At 42.3% G+C, this 22,890-nt stretch overlaps 1 protein-coding gene across 1 annotated transcript; it reads left to right on the top strand.

Moving 5' to 3' along the window:
* Positions 1–176: 176 nt before the first annotated feature.
* LOC106599541 (protein SNORC) lies at positions 177–22,371 on the top strand. Its single transcript, XM_014190830.2, has 3 exons — positions 177–986; positions 18,852–19,016; positions 19,374–22,371. The coding sequence occupies exons 1-3, from the start codon at positions 911–913 to the stop codon at positions 19,481–19,483; spliced, it is 351 nt and encodes a 116-aa protein (XP_014046305.2). The 5' UTR covers positions 177–910; the 3' UTR covers positions 19,484–22,371.
* Positions 22,372–22,890: the final 519 nt, after the last annotated feature.

Raw genomic sequence — 22,890 nt, 5'->3', positions numbered from 1 at the left:
GACACAGCCCTTAGCCGTGGTATATTGTCCATATATCACAAACCCCCGAAGTGCCTTATTGCTATTATAAACTGGTTACCAATGTAATTAGAGCAGTAAAAATAAATGTTTTGTCATACCTGTGGTATACGGTCTGATATAACACTGCTTTCAGCCAATCAGCATTCAGGGCCATTAACTGGGTGGTTCGAGGCCTGAATGCTGATTGGCTGACAGCTGTGGTATATCAGACCTCCGGATTGCATCGTGCATAAGAGCAGCCCTTAGCCGTGGTATATTGGCCATATACCACACCACCTCGGGTCTTATTGCTTAAATAACCCACATCCGTCTGTGTCGACTTGTAACATAGGGATAGATCGAAACGCACAGCTTCTTCCAAAACCCCAAAATATATCCAAGTGGCAAGCTTGACGCCCATAACCCCTTAACCACAGATCTAGGGTCTGATGAGCCTACCCCAAATCCTAAACTTTGAGAAAATATCTGAGCCTGTATCAGTGACGTCTACTAACTGGAAGGTACAGGACGATAGATTGACTGTTGGGGAGGGGATGCGTTGCGATGGCCAGTCCTAAAGTCTTCCACTCTCTAGTTAGAAGTTTCCCATCAGCAGATCTAGGATCAGTGTACCCTGCCCCAGTCCTAATTATAACTGTTCGGGTGGAAAAGAGTTGGAACAGAGCTTGGATCAGCGTCTACAGGCAACTCCTTGTTTGAGTAATATGAAGTGGGTGGGCCTTCATGAGAGGTGTTCGCAAAGTCTACCCCATCCAGAAGCTTCTCTCTCCATACCCAGTCCCTCTTCCACCTCTCTTCCCCTCTTTTTTTCCATTCAGCCCTCACTAGCACATGCTTCAGGAGCTCTGGAGACTCAGTCCAGTCGTCCTAGCTCGACACAGGAACCATCATGGCCAACTGCAGCAGTGTATCCAGACTCGTCCTTCTGGTCCTGCTAGGCCTCTGGGTAGCCACAATCCACTCAGGTAAGCTCCCTGCCGGACGTTATCTCCTGGTTGTCCTTGTATTAGTCATGGAAAGGAGTGTAATATATGATACATGCATTTATTGGTCTTTGCATGTTTTTGAATATCCCAAGTGTGAATGCATTAAAAACCGTCCACACTACGATACATGTATTTACTACTACGTTATGTGTGTTTATAATGTTTCGTAACATTGCCTTACTCAGACCTCACCTCAAAAGGTCAAGGGATTGGAAAGATTGTTGGGGCAAGGGGAAAACACAATAGTTTGGTTGTTGAGGCTTCTATAGAGAGAAGTAGATGAGAAATGACAATGTTTGTTGAAAAACACTAGATTTGCCACCAGAAATGCAGGGTTGTTGAAGTCAGTTGTTGCAAAGTTGAAGGCAGAAAATATGCTGCCTGCTTTTCATCCACTTCAACAAGCACATCAACAACTAGTCTTCTATTATTATCTGCAATTTCAGTGGCATTCAAATTGAATTCAAATCAATATTTGAATTGTTGTTTCTGTGGACAAATAATCAGAAAAATCGATTATTCTGAATGTTGCTCATTGAGTGGGCTTTGGATAAATATGGTCATATTTAGCTGAACTCAAGGTGTGTATACGTGTCATTTCCCCCCACTATTGACCTAGAGGCCCGGTTGCGAGAGCACTCACCCTAAATGATGCAGTTGTTTGAGCGAATGGAAGTTTGGAGACTGAAAGCTAGTCTTTGACAAACATGGTGACTCACTTGCTTTCATAATGCCTCACGTTTAGAAGCTGTCTGAAACTGAAATATTGGCTAATTTTGCCAGTGGTTTCACCCTGCCAAGAGTCAAGAGTTGTCAGCCTTTCTATGTGCTTATTCATAAGGGTTTATGAACATTTTATTTGTTAGGTATGAGAGGAGAATATCAAATCCACTGGTATTTGCGAGTTGTGACTACTTCAGAAGAATGCACTGATAAAATGGTTGAAAATGATGCCAAGTACTAGCAATTTGCAGTGGTTTATTTGATTATTTTTTATTATCAGTGTTAGTGGCTTTGTTAGAAGAACCTTTTTGTACCATCTTTGTGTGGGGTTTTACTGCCGATCTAGATACGGAGTCAACAGATTTGCTGGAGGTATCTCACCCTCTTGTTTTGTTTTTCTTGTTCTCTCTCCCCCTATTTCTCTCACTGTCTTCTAGTTCTTTATCCCTCCATTTCTTTCTTTCCTCTTTCTAGTTCTCTGTTTCCCTCTCTCTTCCTCTATCCATTTCCCTCTCTTTCTCTCCCTTCATTTCTATATCTGTCTCTCCTACTCTCACACCTGAGTGATAAGCCTAAAGAGCGGCATGGGAAAAGAGGGGAGTCCACAAGCCCGGTATTGTGAGGGCCTTGGGAACACAGCACAGCAGCATTAAGGCCCTAGGGGTCAGGGCAAGGGTTAGAGCCACAGCAAGCCACCAGGAAAATGGCACTTTTTCCTCAAAACAAGAACCTATACACAACTGTCACTATGCAGTGAGGAAAATATAACACAAGAATGATAGTAACATCTAAGCATTTTTAGGATGAGGTAGTTGGTTTGATAATGAACAGTGTTGACAATTTGGTTACTGAACTCGCAGTTTCTTTGTTGATCTACATTTGCATGATCATGATGCCCAGTTTAACATTGAACTTTGTGCATTGTCTCTTAAAACTGCACTTCCTTTTATGATGATCTGTTATTTTGGGGATTTGCAGTTCCTTTTATGATGAATGTCTATGGTCTCACAAGCGTCAGATTCTGTCGGCACCTCCGTATTCCACAAGATAAGTAAATCTCCAAGATGACTCATATGAATGACTTCTGCTCTACATGTTGTTTTGGACCAGTGATACCAGTCATGGTGCCACTCATTTCCTCTAGGACTGCTGTCTTGACCGTAATACAAACTTCTTACTAAATGGTTGCCACCAAATCTTTCTTTCCTCATTTCATTTCCTCAATCTACAACTTCTGACCTATCCAGCTCATTCATCTCTTAGTGGGCACGAAGTAAAGTAGGAAAGAAAACAGGTTTAACAGTATTGGGACCCAACCAAAGTACTCTTGTTCTCCACTTGCAAAGGTTCCAGAGACCCAAGCCCTCATCTCTTGAGAAGGGAAGTAAATAAATAAATAAAGTTTACAATTATTTGGACCCAACCATAATACTCCTCCGTTGTACTAACCTCCCAGAGACCCATGCCCTCATCTCTGTGATCACTAAAGGAAAGTAGACAAGGAAATTAAACTGTTTTACAGAATTGGGACCCAGCCACAGTACTGGCTGTTCTCCTGGGGGCTGATTCAGACTTAGGAAATCTTTGCCTTATGCACACTTTTCCTACGTACTTCTCAGTATTTGGTATTCAGACATACATTATATATACAAAAGTATGTGGACACCTTCAAATTAGTGGATTTGGCTATTTCAGCCACACCCGTTGCATAAAATCGAGCACACAGCCATGCAATCCATAGACAAACATTGGCAGTAGAGTGGCCTTACTGAAGAGCTCAGTGACTTTCAACGTGAAAGTCATAGGATGCCACCTTTACAACAAGTCACGCTTCACCATCTGGCAGTCTGACGGATGAATCTAACTATGGAGCATGCCAGGAGAACGCTACCTGCCCCAATGCATAGTGCCAACTCTAAAGGTTAGTGGAGCAGGAATAATGGTCTGGGGCTGTTTTTCATGGTTCGGACTAGGCCCCTTAGTTCCAGTGAAGGGAAATTTTAACACTACAGCGTACAAAGACATTCTAGACAATTCTGTGCTTCCAACTTTGTGGCAACAGTTTGGGGAAGGCCCTTTCCTGTTTCAGCATGACAATGCCCCCGTGTATAAAGCGAGGTACATACAGAAATTATTTGTCAAGATCGCTGTGGAAGAACTTGACTGGCCTGCACAGAGCCCTTACTTCAACCCCATCGAACGCCTTTGGGATGAATTGGAACGCCAGCTGCGAGCCAGGCCTAATCGCCCAACATCAGTGTCCAACCTCACGAATGCTGTTGTGGCTGAATGGAAGCAAGTACCCACAGCAATGTTCCAACATCTAGTGGAAAGCCTTCCCAGAAGAGTGGAGGCTGTTAGAGCAGCAAAGGGGGGACCAGCTCTATTTTAATGCCCATGATTTTGGAATGAGATGTTCGATGAGCAGGTGTTCACATACTTTTGGTCATGTAGTGTACCTTCTTCCGTTGCATAACGCGCTCTGCAGGTGTGGCTACCTTGTTCGCTCTGAATACATTTCATTCAACTGCTGAGAACCCTCCCACTTCCTGGTCAACAGATTTTCTCCTGGATTTTCATTCAATAGGGTTTTCAGTACATTTATCTTAAGCCATCCCTTTAAAATACGTTGTACCTTTTAGTTAGAATTTTGTCGACAGACTCACTAGAATATATAGAGAGAACAGGTTCAGAATATTAGGGATCAATGAAACAAAGCCTTCTAAAAATATGCATATTCAGCTCCATTTCAGCTCCAATTGGTAGATTTAAAAATACTCTGATCTGGAGAGCCTTTACGCACGGAAGAAAGCGGTGGTTTGATTCATTCTGAAAATTGCCACATTCAGTTATTTAATTCATGTTAATGTTGGAAAATTAGTGTGTGTGTATATATAGAATTATAATAGGGAGAATAGTTTACAATAGTAGCCTTGTCTATTGCCTGCACTAACTACGGAACTGTGTGATGACACGGCCAGGTATTGCTCCATGCGTCTGGTTCAAACTGTTAGGTCTTGGTCCACACTCTGCTCCATAAACATTTAATTAGCCTATGTCTTTTGTTATACAGTGAGGGCAAAAAAGATTTGATCCCCTGCTGATTATGTACGTTTGCCCACTGACAAAGAAATGATCAGTCTATAATTTTAATGGTAGGTTTATTTGAACTGTGAGACAGAAATAAAACCACCGTTAACAGAACAATAAATCAATGGGTAAACAAAACCCTTTACACACCAGCATAACGTGCACAAGCACTACAATAAACAATTCCGGACAAGGACATGGGGGGACAGAGGGTTAAATACACATGTAATGATGGGGTTGAAACCAGGTGTGTGGAAAGACAAGACAAAACAAATGGAAAATGAAAGGTGGATCGGCGATGGCTAGAAAGCCGGTGACGCCGAACGCTGCACGAACAAGGAGAGGGACCGACTTCGGCGGAAGTCGTGACAAAGTCGGGGTAGCCTATAATTAAGACATTCGAGAGTGCTCATCCCTGCAAGTTAAAAGGCCATACAATATAAATTCTGCATCATGGCACAGCATTTAATAAACTTGTGGGAAAGTTGATATGCTTCAGTTTGCTGCCATATGACTGGTTTCACATTTGTCTCTAGTGATCATAAGGTAAAATAGATCTAAAACAAGTGTAATCTATATTTACAAATCCCTAATCACAACCGATTACTCTTATCTAGCTCTTATCAGGGGTGGAACATAATTTTTTTTACAATGTTTTATCCAGTCAGAAACGCTCCCAATCAACCTACTCGACAGGTCGGAGGCTTCCGCATGGTCTTAAAGCTCACTGTTGCCTTGTTTGTATCACATTCCAATGACAACATTCCAACCTTGATCCAAGGTGGCGTAGCAGCGGGATGTTTTGATTGTCTTGTCCCGTCCCTTGTACAGTTGAAGTCGGAAGTTTACATACACCTTAGTCAAATACATTTAAACTCAGTTTTTCACAATTCCTGACATTTAATCCTAGTAAAAATGCCCTGTCTTAGGTCAGTTAGGATCACCACTTTATTTTAAGAATGTGTAATGTCAGAATAATAGTAGAGTGATTTATTTCAGCTTTTATTTCTTTCATCACATTCCCAGTGGGTCAGAAGTTTACATACTCTCAATTAGTATTTGGTAGCATTGCCTTTAAATTGATAAACCTGGGTCAAACGCTCCGGGTAGCCTTCCACAAGCTTCCCACAATAAGTTGGGTGAATTTTGGCCCATTCCTCCTGACAGAGCTGGTGTAACTGAATCAGGTTTATAGGCCTCCTTGCTCGCACACGCTTCTTCAGTTCTGCCCACAAATTTTCTATAGGGTTGAGGTCAGGGCTTTGTGATGGCCACTCCAATACCTTGACTTTGTCCTTAAGTTTTGCCAGAAATTGAAGTATGCTTGGGGTCATTGTCCATTTGGAAGACCCATTTGTGACCAAGCTTTAACTTACTGACTGATGTCTTGAGATGTTGATAAAATATATCCACATAATTTTCCTTCCTTGTGATGCCATCTATTTTGTGAAGTGCACCAGTCCCTCCTGCAGCAAAGCACCCCCACAACATGATGCTGCCACCCCCGTGCTTCACTGTTGGGATGGTGTTCTTCGGCTTGCAAGCGTCCCCCTTTTTCCTCCAAACATAACAATGGTCATTATGGCCAAACAGTTCTATTTTTGTTTCATCAGACCAGAGGACATTTCTCCATAAAGTACGATCTTTGTCCCCATGTGCAGTTGGAAACCGTAGTCTGGCTTTTTTATGGCGGTTTTGGAGCAGTGGCTTCTTCCTTGCTGAGCGGCCTTTCAGGTTATGTCGATATAGGACTCGTTTTACTGTGGATGTAGATACTTTTGTACCTGTTTCCTCCAGCATCTTCACAAGGTCCTTTGCTGTTGTTCTGGGATTGATTTGCACTTTTCGCACCAAAGTACGTTCATCTCTAGGAGACAGAACGCGTCTCCTTCCTGAGCAGTATGACGGCTGCGTGGTCCCATGGTGTTTATACTTGCATACTATTGTTTGTATAGATGAACGTGGTACCTTCAGGCATTTGGAAATGCCCCCAAGGTTGACCCAGACTTGTGGGGGTCTTGGCTGATTTCTTTTGATTTTCCCATGATGTCAAGCAAAGAGCCAGTGAGTTTGAAGGTAGGCCTTGAAATACATCCACAGGTACACCTCCAATTGACTTAAATTATGTTAATTAGCCTATCAGAAGCTTCTAAGGCCATGACATCATTTTCTGGAATTTTCCAAGCTGTTTAAAGGCACAGTCAACTTAGTGTATGTAAACTTCTGACCCACTGGAATTGTGATACAGTGAATTATAAATGAAATCTGTCTGTAAACAATTGTTGGAGAAATTACTTGTCATGCACAAAGTAGATGTCCTAACCGACTTGCCAAAACTATAGTTTGTTAACAAGAAATTGGTGGAAAAACGAGTTTTAATGACTCCAACCTAAGTGTATGTTAACTTCCGACATCAACTGTATATATCGTTTCTTTCTTCGAATATATATTTTTATCTCATTTTTCCATCTACGGACTGAACAGACTCTCCTGCAACCCGCCTCACCCAATTCGGTATGGATCTGCTATTTTTTTTTACTTTAGAACTTTTTTTACTTCAGTAGCTAGCCAGCTAACTAGCTACTAGCTAGTAGTCAGTTAGCCACTGCTAGTTAGCCATCACCATTAACTGGGACTTCTGCCAGCTTCAGCCCGGTCAACTCCTGCCAGCCTGCACAGCGGGATATCAACCCAGAACATATCGGAATGCTTTTCTTCACAATATCTCCAGATTCCTACCGCAAGCTCTGAACGTTTACGCCGGCTTATCGCAGTTAGCTAGCTGCTATCCGAGTGGCTACTACTGGCTAACGTCTCTGTCCCGAAGCAAGCACCAGTTCGCCTAGAGCTAGCCTCGAATCTAGGCCCATCTCCTGGCTAGCCGATGAAATCCATCAGATAATCCCTTGGCTTCAATACCTCTTTTGCCAATTGGCCTGGACCCTTTGCTGTCGAAACGGAGCCCTGCCGATCCATCATGACTGGTCTGCCAACGTAACCGTCCGAGGGGGCCTGGGGTCACCCAGGCCCTGCAGCCCCCCAACATCACTCCCATTCCCCAGGCGCTCTCATTTGTTGCCGTAAAACCATTGGTTTCATGCATGTTAACTAGAGGTCGACCGATTATGATTTTAATACCGATTATTGGAGGACCAAAAAAAGCCGATAGCGAAGTCAGCTGGGCTAGACAGTCTGGACCCTCTCTTTCAAAAATGATCTGCCAAAATTGTTTCAACCGCCATTTACTAGCCTATTCAACCTCTTTTGTATCGTCTGAGATCCCCAAAGATTGGAAAGCTGCCACGGTCACCTTAGACACCTTAGACCCAAACTGTTATAGACTTATATTCATCCTGGCCTGCCTTTCTAAAATCTTCGAAAGCCAAGTTAATAAACAGATCACTGACCATTTCGAATCCCACCTTCACTATGCAATCTGGTTTCCGAGCTGGTCATGGCTGCACCTCAGCCACGCTGAAGGTCCTAAACAATATCATAACCGCCGTTGATAAAAGACAGTACTGTGCAGCCGTCTTCATCGACCTGGCCAAGGCAAACAACTGTCAATCACCGCATTCTTATCGGCAGACTCAATAGCCTTGGCTTCTCAAATGACTGCCTCACCTGGTTCACCAACTACTTCTCAGATAGAGTTCAGTGTGTCAAATCGGAGGGCCTGTTTTCCGGACCTCTGGCAGTCTCTATGGGGGTACCACAGGGCTCAATTCTCGGGCCGACTCTTTTCTCTGTATATATCGATGATGTCGCTCTTGCTGCTGGTGATTCTCTGATCCACCTCTACGCAGACGACACCATTCTGTATACATCTGGCCCTTCTTTGGACACTGCGCTAACAAACCTCCAAACGAGCTTCAATGCCATACAACACTCCTTCTGTGGCCTCCAACTGCTTTTAAATGCTAGTAAAACTAAGTGCATGCTCTTCAACCCATTGCTGCCCGCACCCTCCCGCCCGACAAGCATCACTACTCTGGACGGTTCTGATCTAGAATATGTGGACAACTACAAATAGCTAGGTGTCTGGTTAGACTGTAAACTCTCCTTCCAGACTCACATTAAGCATCTCCAATCCAAAATGAAATCTAGATTTGGCTTCCTGTTTTGCAACAGAGCCTCCTTCACTCATACCGCCAAACATACCCTCGTAAAACTGACTATCCTACCGATCCTTGACTACGGCGAATGTCATTTACAAAATAGCCCCCAACACTACTCAGCAAATTGGATGTAGTCTATCACAGTGCCATCCGTTTTATCACCAAAACCCCATATACTACCCACCACTGCGACCTGTATGCTCTCATTGGCTGGTCCTCACTACATATCCGTCGCCAAACCCACTGGCTCCAGGTCATCTATAAGGCAGCAAAGACTTATCCTAGCAAAGACTTATCTCAGCTCACTGGTCACTATAGCAACACCCACCCGTAACACATGCTCCAGCAGGTATATTGCACTGGTCATCCCCAAAGCCAATACTTCCTTTGGCCGCCTTTCCTTCCAGTTCTCTGCTGCCAATTACTGGAACGAATTGCAAAAATCTCTGAAGCTGGAGTCTTACATCTCCCTCTGTAACTTTAAGCATCAGCTGTCAAAGCAGCTTACCGATCACTCTACCTGTACACAGTCAATGTGTAAATAGCACACCCAACTACCTCATCCCCATATTATTACTTACCCTCTTGCTCTTTTGCACCCCAGTATCTCTACTTGCACATCATCACACTGCACACTGCCCTAACCCATCTGAACAAGAGGAATACCTATGTAAGAATGCTGTTCATCGATTACAGCTCAGCATTTAACACCATAGTACCCTCCAAACTCGTCATTAAGCTCGAGACCCTGGGCTGTGCAACTGGGTCTGTGCAACTGGGTCTGAGACCCTGGGCTGTGCAACTGGGCTGGACTGGGCACAGCTGAGCTGTGCAACTGGGTCCTGGACTTCCTGACGGGCCGCCCCCAGGTGGTGAGGGTAGGTAACAACATCTCCACCCCGCTGATCCTCAACACTGGGTCCCCACAAGGGTGTGTTCTCAGCCTCTCCTGTACTCCCTGTTCACCCACGACTGCGTGGCCAATGCACGCCTCCAACTCAATCATCAAGTTTGCAGACGACACTACAGTGGTATGCTTGATTACCAACAACGACGAGATGGCCTACAGGGAGGAGGTGAGGGCCCTTGGAGTGTGGTGTCAGGAAAATAACCTCACACTCAATGTCAACAAAACAAAGGAGATGATCGTGGACTTCAGGAAACAGCAGAGGGAGCAGCCCCCTATCTACATTGACGGGACAGTAGTGGAGAGGGTGGAGAGTTTTAAGTTTCTCGGCGTACACATCACGGACAAACTGAAATGGTCCACCCACACAGACAGCGTGATGAAGAAGGCGCAGCAGCGCCTCTTCAACCTCAGGAGGCTGAAGAAATTCGGCTTGTCACCAAAAACACTCACAAACCTTTACAGATGTACAATCGAGAGCATCCTGTCGGGCTGTATCACAGCCTGGTACAGCAGCTTCTCCTTCCTCAACCGCAGGACTCTCCAGAGGGTGGTGTGGTCTGCACAACGCATCACCGGGGGGAAAACTACCTGCCCTCCAGGACACCTACACCACCCGATGTCACAGGAAGACCAAAAAGATCATCAAGGACAACAACCACCCGAGCCACTGCCTGTTCACCCCGCTATCATCCAGAAGGCGAGGTCAGTACAGGTGCATCAAAGCGGGGACCGAGAGACTGAAAAACAGCTTCTATCTCAAGGCCATCAGACTGTTAAACAGCCATCACTAACATTGAGTGGCTGCTGCCAACATACTGACTCAACTACTGCCACTTTAATAATGGAAAAATGTATGTAATCAATTTATCACTAGCCACTTTATATATATATATATATATATGTTTGCTTACCCTACATTACTCATCTCATATGTATATACTGTACCCTATGCCCTCTACTGCATCTTGCCTATGCTGTTCGGCCATCACTCATTTATATATTTTTATGTACATATTCGTATTCACTCCTTTACACTTGTGTGTGTATAAGGTAGTTGTTGTGAAATTGTTAAGTTATATTACTTGTTAGATATTACTGCATGGTCGGAACGAGAAGCACAAGCATTTCGCAACACTTGCATTAACGCCTGCTAACCATGTGACAAATAAATTTGATTTGATCATCCACACATCTATCACTCCAGTATTAATGCTAAATTGTAATTATTTCCGCCTCGTTGGCCTATTTATTGCCTACCTCCCTACTCTTCTACGTTTGCACACACTGTACATAGATCTTTCTATTGTGTTATTGACTGTACGTTTGTTTGTGTAACTGTTGTTTTTGTCGCATTGCTTTGCTTTATCTTGGCCAGGTCGCAGTTGTAAATGAGAACTTGTTCTCAACTGGCCTACCTGGTTAAATGAAGGTGACATAAAACATTTAATAAAACTGGGGGGGGGCATAAAAAATGCATTGAGTGGATATACAGTAAGTCATGCTAATTGAAAACATTGTCTCTCCTGATGATCTGTCTTCCATAACCATGTCTGTTTGGCTCTAATGATCCTTTTAGTTGACTCTTGTTTTAGCACCAGGTAATAATTTCCATTCGTGAGTTGTTTTAAACTTGAGTTGAATCACCTTCCTACTATGTAGAAAATAGTAAAATAAAGAAAAACCCTTGAATGAGTAGGTGTTCTAAAACTTTTGACTGGTAGTGTACTTCTGCCACACCTTCATTAATTCAAACTAATAGCGGGTGAATAGCATGCTATTCTCATGCTTAATTTCAAGGTCGGAATACACATAGAGGTTAAAGTGCACCCCCCCCCTCCCGAGACCAGAGCCCTCCTGGCTGACTTGTGACCTGTGCCAGCTTACAGGTGGTGACGAGAGGTCTGCTATAAATTCTGAAGCTCAGAAACACACAGGATATTTGTAACTAACACCCTGTTTTGTGAGGATGAGGAAGTCAAAGCGGGTGAGGGCATGGGCGATGCCCCTTTTTTTGTGGGGGAGGGGGGGGGGGGCTAGTGCCGGGCAGGGTAGCGTTCACAAACACCCGTTATGAAAGCTTTGTCATCTCTCCAGACCATGTGAATTCCTCACTGGAGAGGTCCAAGCTACAAACGTCTGTAGTACAGTATCGGATGTGGACAAGAGGCACGAGACCACTGAGATGACATGTTCCGTCATCAGTGAGTTAGACTTTGGATGTGAAGCAGATTAGCTGTGTATGTTAGTGACATTTGGATCTGTTCCTCTGGGTGAATGAGACGTGGTGGTATGCCATAGAGGCTGGTTTAGACAGGTAGCCCAATTCTGATATTCTTTTCACTAATTGGTCTTTTGACGAATCGCATCATTTCTAAATAAAAAATATCTGATGTGAAAATATCTAATGTGATTGGTCAAAAGACCACTTAGTGGAAAACAATCCGAATTGGGGTGCCTTTGTGAACACAGACATTTTAACTGCCACACTGGAAATGCCCACATAATGTCAATGAGTGACAGCGAGCCTATGTGTTTCCTTACCTCATAGATGTAAGACCCATGTTAATGTCTTATGACTGACTGGTCGTGTGTACCGATATCAGACCCATGTACAGATATATGATCTTAATTTAAGCCAGTTTGCTACAGCAGGAAAATAATCCTGCAGCACCTGGAAATGTGAATTAAATAGATTCTAATTAATGGAAAAAATGTTATGGGTTGATACATTTTTCGTAAGGGAAAATCAAGTCTGAAATTTACAAAAGGTATTCTGCGACAGGGTGATCAAATGAACATCCTACATCTATAGAAGGATTTTGTAGACTGGAATTACCTGAAACTGATAGCAAGAACACCTTTGGAAACTGCGTCATGAGATATAGCTCAGTGTCAATCTGTAGTAGATGGAGATTATTTAGCTGGCCAATGGTAGTGCTGCGGTTACAAATGGGAGCCATTACTGGAAATTTACGGAGAAGCAAACTCCTGCCCTCCTTGATGAGGTGAACAAACACCAATGGAAAAACATCGCAGCGCTTTTTTCTCTCTGTCTTCAGTAAACCAAGCTATCTAAGGAGGTACAACCTTTTCACACACACTCATACAATTTGATAAACAAGCTTGTTTGACGTCTAGGGGCTGGGGCTACTCTAGGTTTGAGCCTGGCCGGCCGTTACCAATTGGAGCCTGCCTCTACTGCAGACCTGCAGCCGCCCTCCATGACCGCACAAGCGCCTTTTGTGCCCCAGGCTGAAGGCCTCATTGATGGCAAGGCTGGCCAGGGGCCCAGGGCTCCGTACCTGCAGCCAGCCCCTGCACAGGAAGCCACACGCTAACACATAAGAGTCAACCAACACACACAGCAGCATCAGAAATACCCACCCCGACCGGCCTCTGCTCGGCTCATCCACAGTACACAGGCCCTCACCAACAAAGTTAGCTATCGGAGTTTGTGTGTGATGTTGGAATCATAGTGATGGGCCACAAGTCTTTGGACATTATTCTGTTTTTATCTTTGATAGTTGGAATTGAATGTGGCTATGTGAGAGACAGTCTTTTCAAGTGATACGTTTGGTTATGTGTATTTATATTATTTATCAAATAAAACGTATTGGCAAGGTTGAGTGGGAATCATAGCCGTGGGAAGTTGTTTGTTTTTTAAATTATAATTTTTTTGCACCCCTACTTCCCGCAGCTATGGTGGGAATGCTTGGTTGTGAGATTGTCAGAGTTCAGTAAGGTTTAGAGTGGGCGGTTGTATAACTGAACGGTAAATTATGTCTGAGTTTAAATATGTTTGGTGTATGGTTTTGTTGGTATGTGTAGCGTGAGCATGGGTAGGATTTGGAAGTCTGAGTGGATAGGTGGGCTTGTGTGTGTGTGTGTACGCACACGCACCACAGGAGGCTGCTGAGGGGAGGACGGCTCATAATAATGGCTGGAACGGAGCAAATGGAATGGTGTCAAACACCTGGAAACCATGCGTTTAATGTATTTGATACCATTCCACTCCAGTCATTAACACAAGCCTGTTCTCCCCAATTAAGGTGCCCCCAACTTCCTAAAGTGTGCACTTGTGTGTGTGGACGGTTTTTTTCTTTGTAGATTGGGATCGAATTTTCCCTTCAATTAAAAAGTCAAGCTCAATCAGCTGTGCACTTAACACAAAACCCCTTCTCAGATCATTGAAGCAAATCAAGTCGCAGTTTAGTAACTTCAATTAGCCTTATCCACAATCCACTTCTACTATTCTTGGCCCTTCACTCTCCTCTACTGGGGTAGTAAGAGAGAGAGAGAGAGAGGGATGTTTAAGAGATCTGGATCATGTTTCCATGGCTGCAATGAAGGTGTGAAAAGTCGTGTAGCACTTCCATGCTAGGACTTGTGGAATGTGGGTGAGAGATGCAGGAGATGGGGGAGAGGAGAGGTGTACAGTGAGAAGAGAAGAAGCCAGCAGCATACCACCCTGCATCCCACTGCTGGCTTGCTTCTGAAGCTAAGCAGGGTTGGTCCTGGTCAGTCTCTGGATGGGAGACCAGATGCTGCTGGAAGTTGTGTTGGAGGGCCAGTAGGAGGCATTCGGGTGTCCTGACTCTCTGAGGTCATTAAAGATCCCATTCCACTTATCGTAAGAGTAGGGGTGTTAACCCTGGTGTCCTGGCTAAATTCCCAATCTGGCTCTCATACCATCATGGCCACCTAATCATCCCCAGCTTACAATTGGCTCATTCATCCCCCTCCTCTCCCCTGTAACTATTTCCCAGGTCGTTGCTGTAAATAAGAATGTGTTCTCAGTCAACTTACCTGGTAAAAAAGAATCGTTAGAATGAGGAGAGCTGGAGAGAAGAGTGAGGTGTGTGAAGGAGTTGAGAGCACATAGTGGAGGCTACCTGTACTGTGTACAGAGAGTGTTGATCCCCCTATGAAGACATCATTTCAGGCCCTGGTCTGAGGCTGCTTGCAGAGAAGCTAGCAGCTTTCCACTGTAGCATCAAAGACTGGGGCTAATACATAGCTCTGTACTCAGTATCTTACATTCACAGCTCTGGCTCTCTGTTAGAAGAGCATACAGTAGCTTACATTCCTAAATTTGTATATATTAGCAGCCATCAGCAAATCTACTGTAATATAACATGAGTCATATTTTCAGTTCACACTCTTTCTCCAGGGTTGGTTTTATCCAGCTGATAGTATGTGAATAGCAACTTAAAGTCTAGAGAGTTGCAGGTCTGACTGAGCTTGTTCACTTACCCTCAGGGAAATTTTTTATTTAATCGTTGTTTCACCAGGTAGTCCCATTGAGGGTAGAATATCTATTTCCTGAAGAGATCTGTACAAGTTATGTTTTGCACTACGAATATGTACACAATGCTACATTTGAACAGTTTATACAGTGCCTACATAAATTATTTACACGCGTTGACTTTTTCCCCCCATTTTGTTGTGTTACAGCCCGAATTTAAAATGAATAACATTGATGTCACTGGCCTACACACAATAGCCCATAATGTCTCCCAAGTCTGTATGGGAGTTGCAGCGATGGGACAAGACTGTAACTACCAATTTGGATATCACGAAAAAGGGGTAAAAAACATTAAATACACCAGGATGTCAGTGGAATTACATATTTGGAAATTTTTTACAAATTAAAAATGATAGGCTGAAATGTCTTGAATATTCAATACAGTGCTGAATATGAGCAGGATCCTGCCAGAACAGGATCCGACACCTCTCCGTTTTGGACTGTTTCTTACCAGAACCTGTTTGGCCAGATACAGTACATCTGCTGGCTGAAAAAATCTTTTTCACTTTTTGCAATGTAAAAATTCTAATAAAAGTGATTTAAAGTTCATTCGAGTTGACTCTTTGTTAATTTGTGAAAAAGTCGATTTTCAGGCCAGGGCCTGATATTTTAAGAGTTTATTCGGCTTTATGGTTTGTGCAACTTTGTAACCTATGTTTGAGACCACCATTGTGTGGCTGTGTGAGAAGTGTGCCTTTATCTCTCACATAACTAGAATGAGATTCACTTTATGATCTCTTTCCGCAACGCATCTCTCCAGCGTTGCACTTGATCATTTATTTCCTTATAGAACCATAGCCGCGAGAAGGGTTTTGGAGGGGCTGCAGCACCCCTGATAAATTGAAATACATTTGCCAAAGTTATAGAATTAGGCTACTCCTGTCTGTTCAGAAATAAATGAAATTATTCAGAATAGTCTACTTAACCATTAGAAGGCCTACAATTTCGCCACAGAGGATCAATAGCTTATTCTAAAAGATTGGCTAGCTGTGGATTGTGTGTAGCCCGATAACAAGACAGTCGGGAACGTGTGGCAAATCTGTCAGAGAACAGCATGCAGGCAAAACAGGCCTTTAAGTAATATTTATGCCATTACGCTATATGCATGCAATGCTTTATTATAAAGGTGTTTCTTTTTTTCTCATGGGTCCCGCCCTATCGCGCTCACTTTTTGTTCAGGCACCTCCCGATTTACAAATGAAGCACTGATTCAAGCTTTTTTTTAAATTTTACTTTTTTTTTACTTTTTATGGCAAACCTAAATAAGTTCAGGAGTAAAAATGTGCTTAACAAGTCATACAATAAGTTGCATGGACTCACTCTGTGTGCAAAAATAGTGTTTAACATATTTTTTTCATGACTACCTCATCTATACCCCACACATACAATTATCTGTAAGGTTCCTCAGTCGAGCAATTAATATCAAACACAGATTCAACCACAAAGACCAGGGAAGTTTTCCAATGCCTTGCAAAGAAAAGCACCTATTGGTAGATAGGGAATTTTTTTAAAAGCAGATATTGAATATCCTTTTGAGCATGGTGAAGTTATTAAGGATATGCCCCTTTTTTTCCATTTCCACCTAAATTGACATACCCAAATCTAACTGCCTGTAGCTCAGGCCCTGAAGCAAGGATATGCATATTCATGGTACCATTTGAAAGGACAAACTTTTACCTTTGTGGAAATGTGAAAGGAATGTAGGAGAATATAACAGAATACATTTGATAAAAGATAATACAAAGAAAAAAACAACTTTTCTTTTGTATGTTTTTGTACCATCATCTTTGAAATGCAAGAGAAAGGCCATAATGTATTATTCCAGCCCAGACTCAATTTAGATGTTGGCCACTAGATGGCAGCAGTGTATGTGCAAAGTTTTAGACTGATCCAATGAACCATTGTATTTCTGTTAAAAATGTTTCAAGACTGCCCAAATGTGCCTAATATGTTTATTAATAACTTCATGTTAAAAATTATGCACTCAAGCAATAGCATGATATTCTTTCACTGTAATAGCTACTGTAAATTGGACAGTGCAGTTAGATTAACAAGAATTTAAGCTTTCTGCCAATATCAGATATGTCTATGTCCTGGGAAATGTTCTTGTTACTTACAACTTCATGCTAATTGCATTAGCCTACGTTAGCTCAACCGTCCCATGGAAGGGACACCGATCCCGAAGAGGTGTTAATTACACTTTGGATGATGTATCAATACACCCAGTCACTACAAAGATACAGGTGTCATTCCTAACTCAATTGTCGGAGAGGAAGAAAACCACTCAGGGATTTCACCATGGGGCCAATGGTGACTTTAAAACAGTTAGTTTAATGGCTGTGATAGGAGAAAACTGAGCAAGGGTTATAAACATGTAGTTACTCCACAATACTAACGTAAATAACAGAGTGAAAAGAAGGAAGTCTGTACAAAATAAAAAATATTCCAAAACATGCATCCTGTTTGCTATAAGGCGATAAAGTAATACTGCAACAACAACAAAAAGGACAAAGAAATGAACTATGTTCTGAATACAAGGGGTTGTGTTTGTGGCAAATCCAACACATCACTGAGTACCACTCTTCATATTTTCAAGCATGGTGAGGGCTGCATTATGTTATGTCATCGGCAAAGTTTTTGGGGGGGTAAAAAGAAACGGAATATAACTAAGCACAGACAAAATCCTAGAGGAAAACCTGGTTGTTTGCTTTCCAACAGGCACTGGGAGAGGAATTCACCTTTCAGCAGGACATTAACCTTAAATACAAGGCCAAATATGTACGTATGCTCTTATTCCGTCCCTTAGGTGTGTGTATTAGGTAGTTGTTGTAGAATTGTTATAGTACTTGTTAGATATTGCTGTACTGTCAGAACTAGAAGCATAAGCATTTCGCTACACTCGCAATAACATCTGCTAACCATGTGTATGTGACCAATAAAATGTTATTTGATTTGAAATATACATTTTACATTTACATTTACGTCATTTAGCAGACGCTCTTATCCAGAGCGACTTACAAATTGGTGCATTCACCTTATGATATCCAGTGGAACAACCACTTTACAATAGTACATCTATATCTTTTTTTGGGGGGGGGGGGGGGGGAGGGTTAGAAGGATTACTTTATCCTATCCCAGGTATTCCTTAAAGAGGTGGGGTTTCAGGTGTCTCCGGAAGGTGGTGACACTGGAGTTGCTTACCAAGACTACATTGAATGTTCCTGAGTGGCCTAGTTAGTTTTGACATAAATTTGCTTGAAGATCTATGACAAGACTTGAAAACGGCTGTCTAGCAATGATCAACAACCAATTTGACAGAGCCTGAAGATTTTTTTAAATAATAATGTGCAAATATTGTACAATCCAGGTGTGAAAAGCTCTTAGACTTACCCAGAAAGACTCACAGCTGTAATCGCTGCCAAATGTGATTGTAACATGTATTAACTAGGGTGTAAAATTTGGTATTTCTTTATTTCATTTTCAATAAATTTGCTAACATTTCTAAAAACATGTTTTCACTTTGTCATTATGGGGTATTGTGTGTAGATGGGTGATTTACATTTTATTTAATAGATTTTGAATTCAGGCTCTAACACAAAATGTGGAATAAGGCAAGGTGTATGAATGCTTTCTGAAGGCACTTTAGACTCGTCTACAAACATGCCCAAATTGTGAACACACACGGTTGTTGTTCGCAGAGAGTGTGGAAGACCCCACGCCAACTTTACAAGGGGACAACCAGGACACACTGTCCGGTGGCGGGGCATATGACGTCACCACCAAAGATCCCTTCAAGGATATGACGGAAAGAGTGTTAACCTTAGAGTATGACGACACCACCCACTCACAGGCCATGGAGGAAGGTGAGACAGACGCTTCATGTCATTCATTTTTTCAGAACATTTCCCATCACCAGTTTATTAATATCAATAATTTTGAGGATCCCAGAGGATTAAGAAAATAATATATTCTGCCAATATTTGCATGGCAAGAGCCATTGGTGAAAGCACAGTGGTGGGGTTATTTGTGTCTATTAGTTGTTCCACACCACAACCCCTTTAAATTTAATGAATTGGTAATAAACCATACTATTGTATTTAGACGCTGTATGCACTTTGAATACAATTTGACTTTGAATTTGACTTGACATTCATGGTTTATACACTAGTGTCAGGTAGGTGATCTAACCTTTGCCTGTTGTATGTACTATGTGTGTCCAGGTGTCCTGGGCCCGGGCGCCATCACAGCTATTGTCATCGCTGTCTTCCTGGGGGCTTCAGTCCTCCTCGCCCTCATTGTCATCACACTCAGGAAGTTCACCGCTTCCTAGAGCCATAACTTCCTCTCTTTCAATCTCTCACACTTTTCTTACCTCCACTTCGTTCTCTCATTCATCTTTCTTGCCCATTCTCTCTCTTCTCACTTTTGCTCAGTTTCTCTTATACCCACACATATTGTGAAAGTGACAACCCTTCTATAACCCCTGGACGCTCTAATATAATGTGGCAGGTCCCTTTGGCCTTGAAGCGCAACCGACAATGAATTTCCTTCAGACTCTAGCTACTATAATCATATTGTTTATGTTGGCACACATTTCCACTTGTTACTAAAGGGTCAATCCTAGCTTCAAAATTGACTTAAATGGAAGTTAGGATTTGCCAATAAGATTACAACAGAGACTGGCAGGTTCTTCCAGTGTATACAGGTAACTGCCAAAATAATGGAAACACTTAAGTAAATGAGAGAGAGAAAGTATATTGAAAGCAGGTGCTTCCACACAGGTGTGGTTCCTGAGTTAATTAAACAATTAACATCCCATCATGCTTAGGGTCATGTATAAAAATGCTGATCAGGCCATTATTTTGCCTACCATAGCTATGCCCCCATAGGATGACAATGCCCCCATCCACAGGGCACGAGTGGTCACTGAATGGTTTGATGAGCAAACGATGTAAACCAAATGCCATGGCCGTCTCAGTCACCAGATGGGATATTCTGGAGTGGTGCTTGTGACAGCATTTTCCACCACCATCAACAAAACACCAAATTATGGAATTTCGAATGGAAGAATGGCGTTGCATCCCTCCAATAGAGTTCCAGACACTTGTAGAATCTGGTGCATTGAAGCTGTTCTGGCGCATGGTGGCCCGACGCCCTATTAAGACACTTTACGTTGGTGTTTCCTTTATTTTGGCAGTTACTTGTAGCTTTAATATTTAAGGGCTAGATTCAATCAGATTCGCTTTAGCCAACATCCGCATAGCGGATAGTGTCAGAGGTGGAACTGCATTCGAGCTGCCAAATCTAGTGGCTCCAGGCATTACACCTAAAGCAGCTATCTCCCTTGGTCACATTAAGAGAAATCCAATGCAGCAGGGGTGGATTGGCAATTCTGGCAAATGCCAGATGGGCTAGACCATTTTTTTGTTAGGTGAGCTGGTCTGAATTGACACAGATAAAAATATTTGTTTTATATAAAAAATAAAACAATGAAAAGGGTGACATGGCCGATAGACCATGTCAAGATTTCTTAAAGATTTTTGAAAAATGTATCTGTTATACTAATCTGTAATGAGCCTTTGGCTGATCAGTGGGCAACGGCTGGTCCCCTTACCAAGATGGGCCAGCTCGGTTTTCTGATAGGCTGAGCTGAGATCACACAAACTCACATTGAAAGTCAAACGCGTCATCAGCAAAGAGACCTGTGCCAAATCTGTCATCAGTTAGACAGCCAAGATAATGGATGTAAAAAAAATGGAAGGGATGCCTTGAAACATATAAAGAGCACATTCTGCATTGTCACATCACTCAAAACATCCTATTTATTGGCCGGCTAAAGCCATGATTTGGTCAAACAAAAAGTGCATTATCCTCATGATTCCTGTAATAAAGTGTCAGCAATGCCTCTGCCCTGGCTGGGGCCTGACGCTGTGATGAGCCAGTCACCTTCACCACAATCCCCCCCCCCATGCACTCGGCTCATAGTAATGGCTGGAATGGTGTTAATGCAATGGTATTAAAAAAACGTCTCCAAGTGCTTGATACCATTCCAGTGATTCAATTCCAGGTATTATTATGAGCCCCCCCCCCCCCCTATTTTACTGTATTTTGACAGTAAAATAGCAACTATAGTCTAATTGTCAACCCACAATCCACTGGAATAGGTTGCACATCGAAATATATTGAATCATGCATTCCTGCTTTGACCTGTTAGATGAAACAACTGATTTATTGAGCTGGCAGTGTGCAGTGTGCGCTTGTGTGGATAAAATGCCTGTGCCGAATTATTGTCCCAGAATGCAGCTGCCATGCAGACTTGTTCACAAATTTGAACACTTGAATGTGAACTAGATTAGGATGCTAGAAATCCTTATTATTTGGTTGAATGATTTTTCCGTTTGGGCTTAATTATATATAGCCTATACTTTCTTGTTCTGAACTTCTAACTCGAGTGGGCAGATGTGGCTTCCTGACAATGTTTGCAAGAGCAGCTGCTCACGGATTTGAAGGCTCCAACTCAGTTCCACCTCGGACACCGCCAAAACATAAAACATATACCTTATTTACTTTATTAACGATCTGTACTTTACAATTGTGTGTCCAAAGTGTTTTGTCGAGCATTGTGATTTGTTTTTGTAGAAGTCTTTTTTTTTTCTGGCGGTTATGTTGTGGGTTCGAGTATCCTGTCTCAGTTTTTGTTTGTCTTGTGGATGAAAGGGTGTGACGAGTGTGTCTTTGTGAAGATTGTTCCACCATGTTAATTACGTTACAGTATTACTGAGTGCCTTAAAAGGCAAGTGTTATTGACAATAGAATGAAATAATTTACCAAATGCAGGCTACTATACAAAATGCCAGATTTATTTCCCCAATGCCCGCAATGTGTTACTGTTTATTGGCAAATAGGTGTTAAAACGGAACGTTTGCCTATTTACAGTGACCCATATTGACCCAAAAATCTAATATTTTAAGATGAACATGCTTCAATAAATAAACATAGACAGGGTAATTAGTTTGTTTTACCTGCAAAGCACATTTTAACCTCTGGTCTAAAAAGACAGAATGACAACTGTTGTGAGTGTGTTTGTGTATGAGTGCATGTGTGTGATACTTTTTGATATGTTATGTCACAGTATGACCATTTTCTGTATTCCTCTGTGGCCTTTTACCAAACGACTAACTACGGCTGGGATTCATTAAAACCCGCCGTAGAAATGTTTACGAGGTGTCTTTATTTACAGTATTCATCCCGTGCCCACACTTCTAATTCTGAAAAGTGAAAGCAGTCCTGAGGAGGATCGCCCTGGTGTAGTTGCAGGTTTTATACAGTACCCAAGACCAGTCTGTGTTCATTTGACGATGGAAAAAGAGCTACTGCATAAATATTGCAATGTGGGTTTGGTTTAATTGAGCCCTAATGCTTTTGTGAAACAAATATTCTTTAAGGTAATAATATCACTGGTTTGAACGGTCTGGTTAAAAAAAATTAAAATAAAAGATTAAACAAATCCCTTTGTACAACCAAATAGTAGTTATAATATTAGTTCGTCTTGACATTGACTTAAAATGCATATGGGTACAGTATTTTTTATTTGTAAGGTCAGGAATAGAAAATGAAAGTACAAACAGGTAGTTTCATTACACTGAATTAAACTGATATATCTGATATTAGACTGATGTACACACTGAAGAGTGGGAGTGAGTCATTCACAGGTGCTCAATGCTGGATATGCTAGCT

This window comes from Salmo salar, chromosome ssa03, assembly GCF_905237065.1.
Source record: "Salmo salar chromosome ssa03, Ssal_v3.1, whole genome shotgun sequence".
NCBI classification, from domain to species: Eukaryota; Metazoa; Chordata; class Actinopteri; order Salmoniformes; family Salmonidae; genus Salmo; species Salmo salar.
Note: the sequence above shows the minus strand (reverse complement) of the source record. Positions and strands in the feature narration are given on the sequence as shown.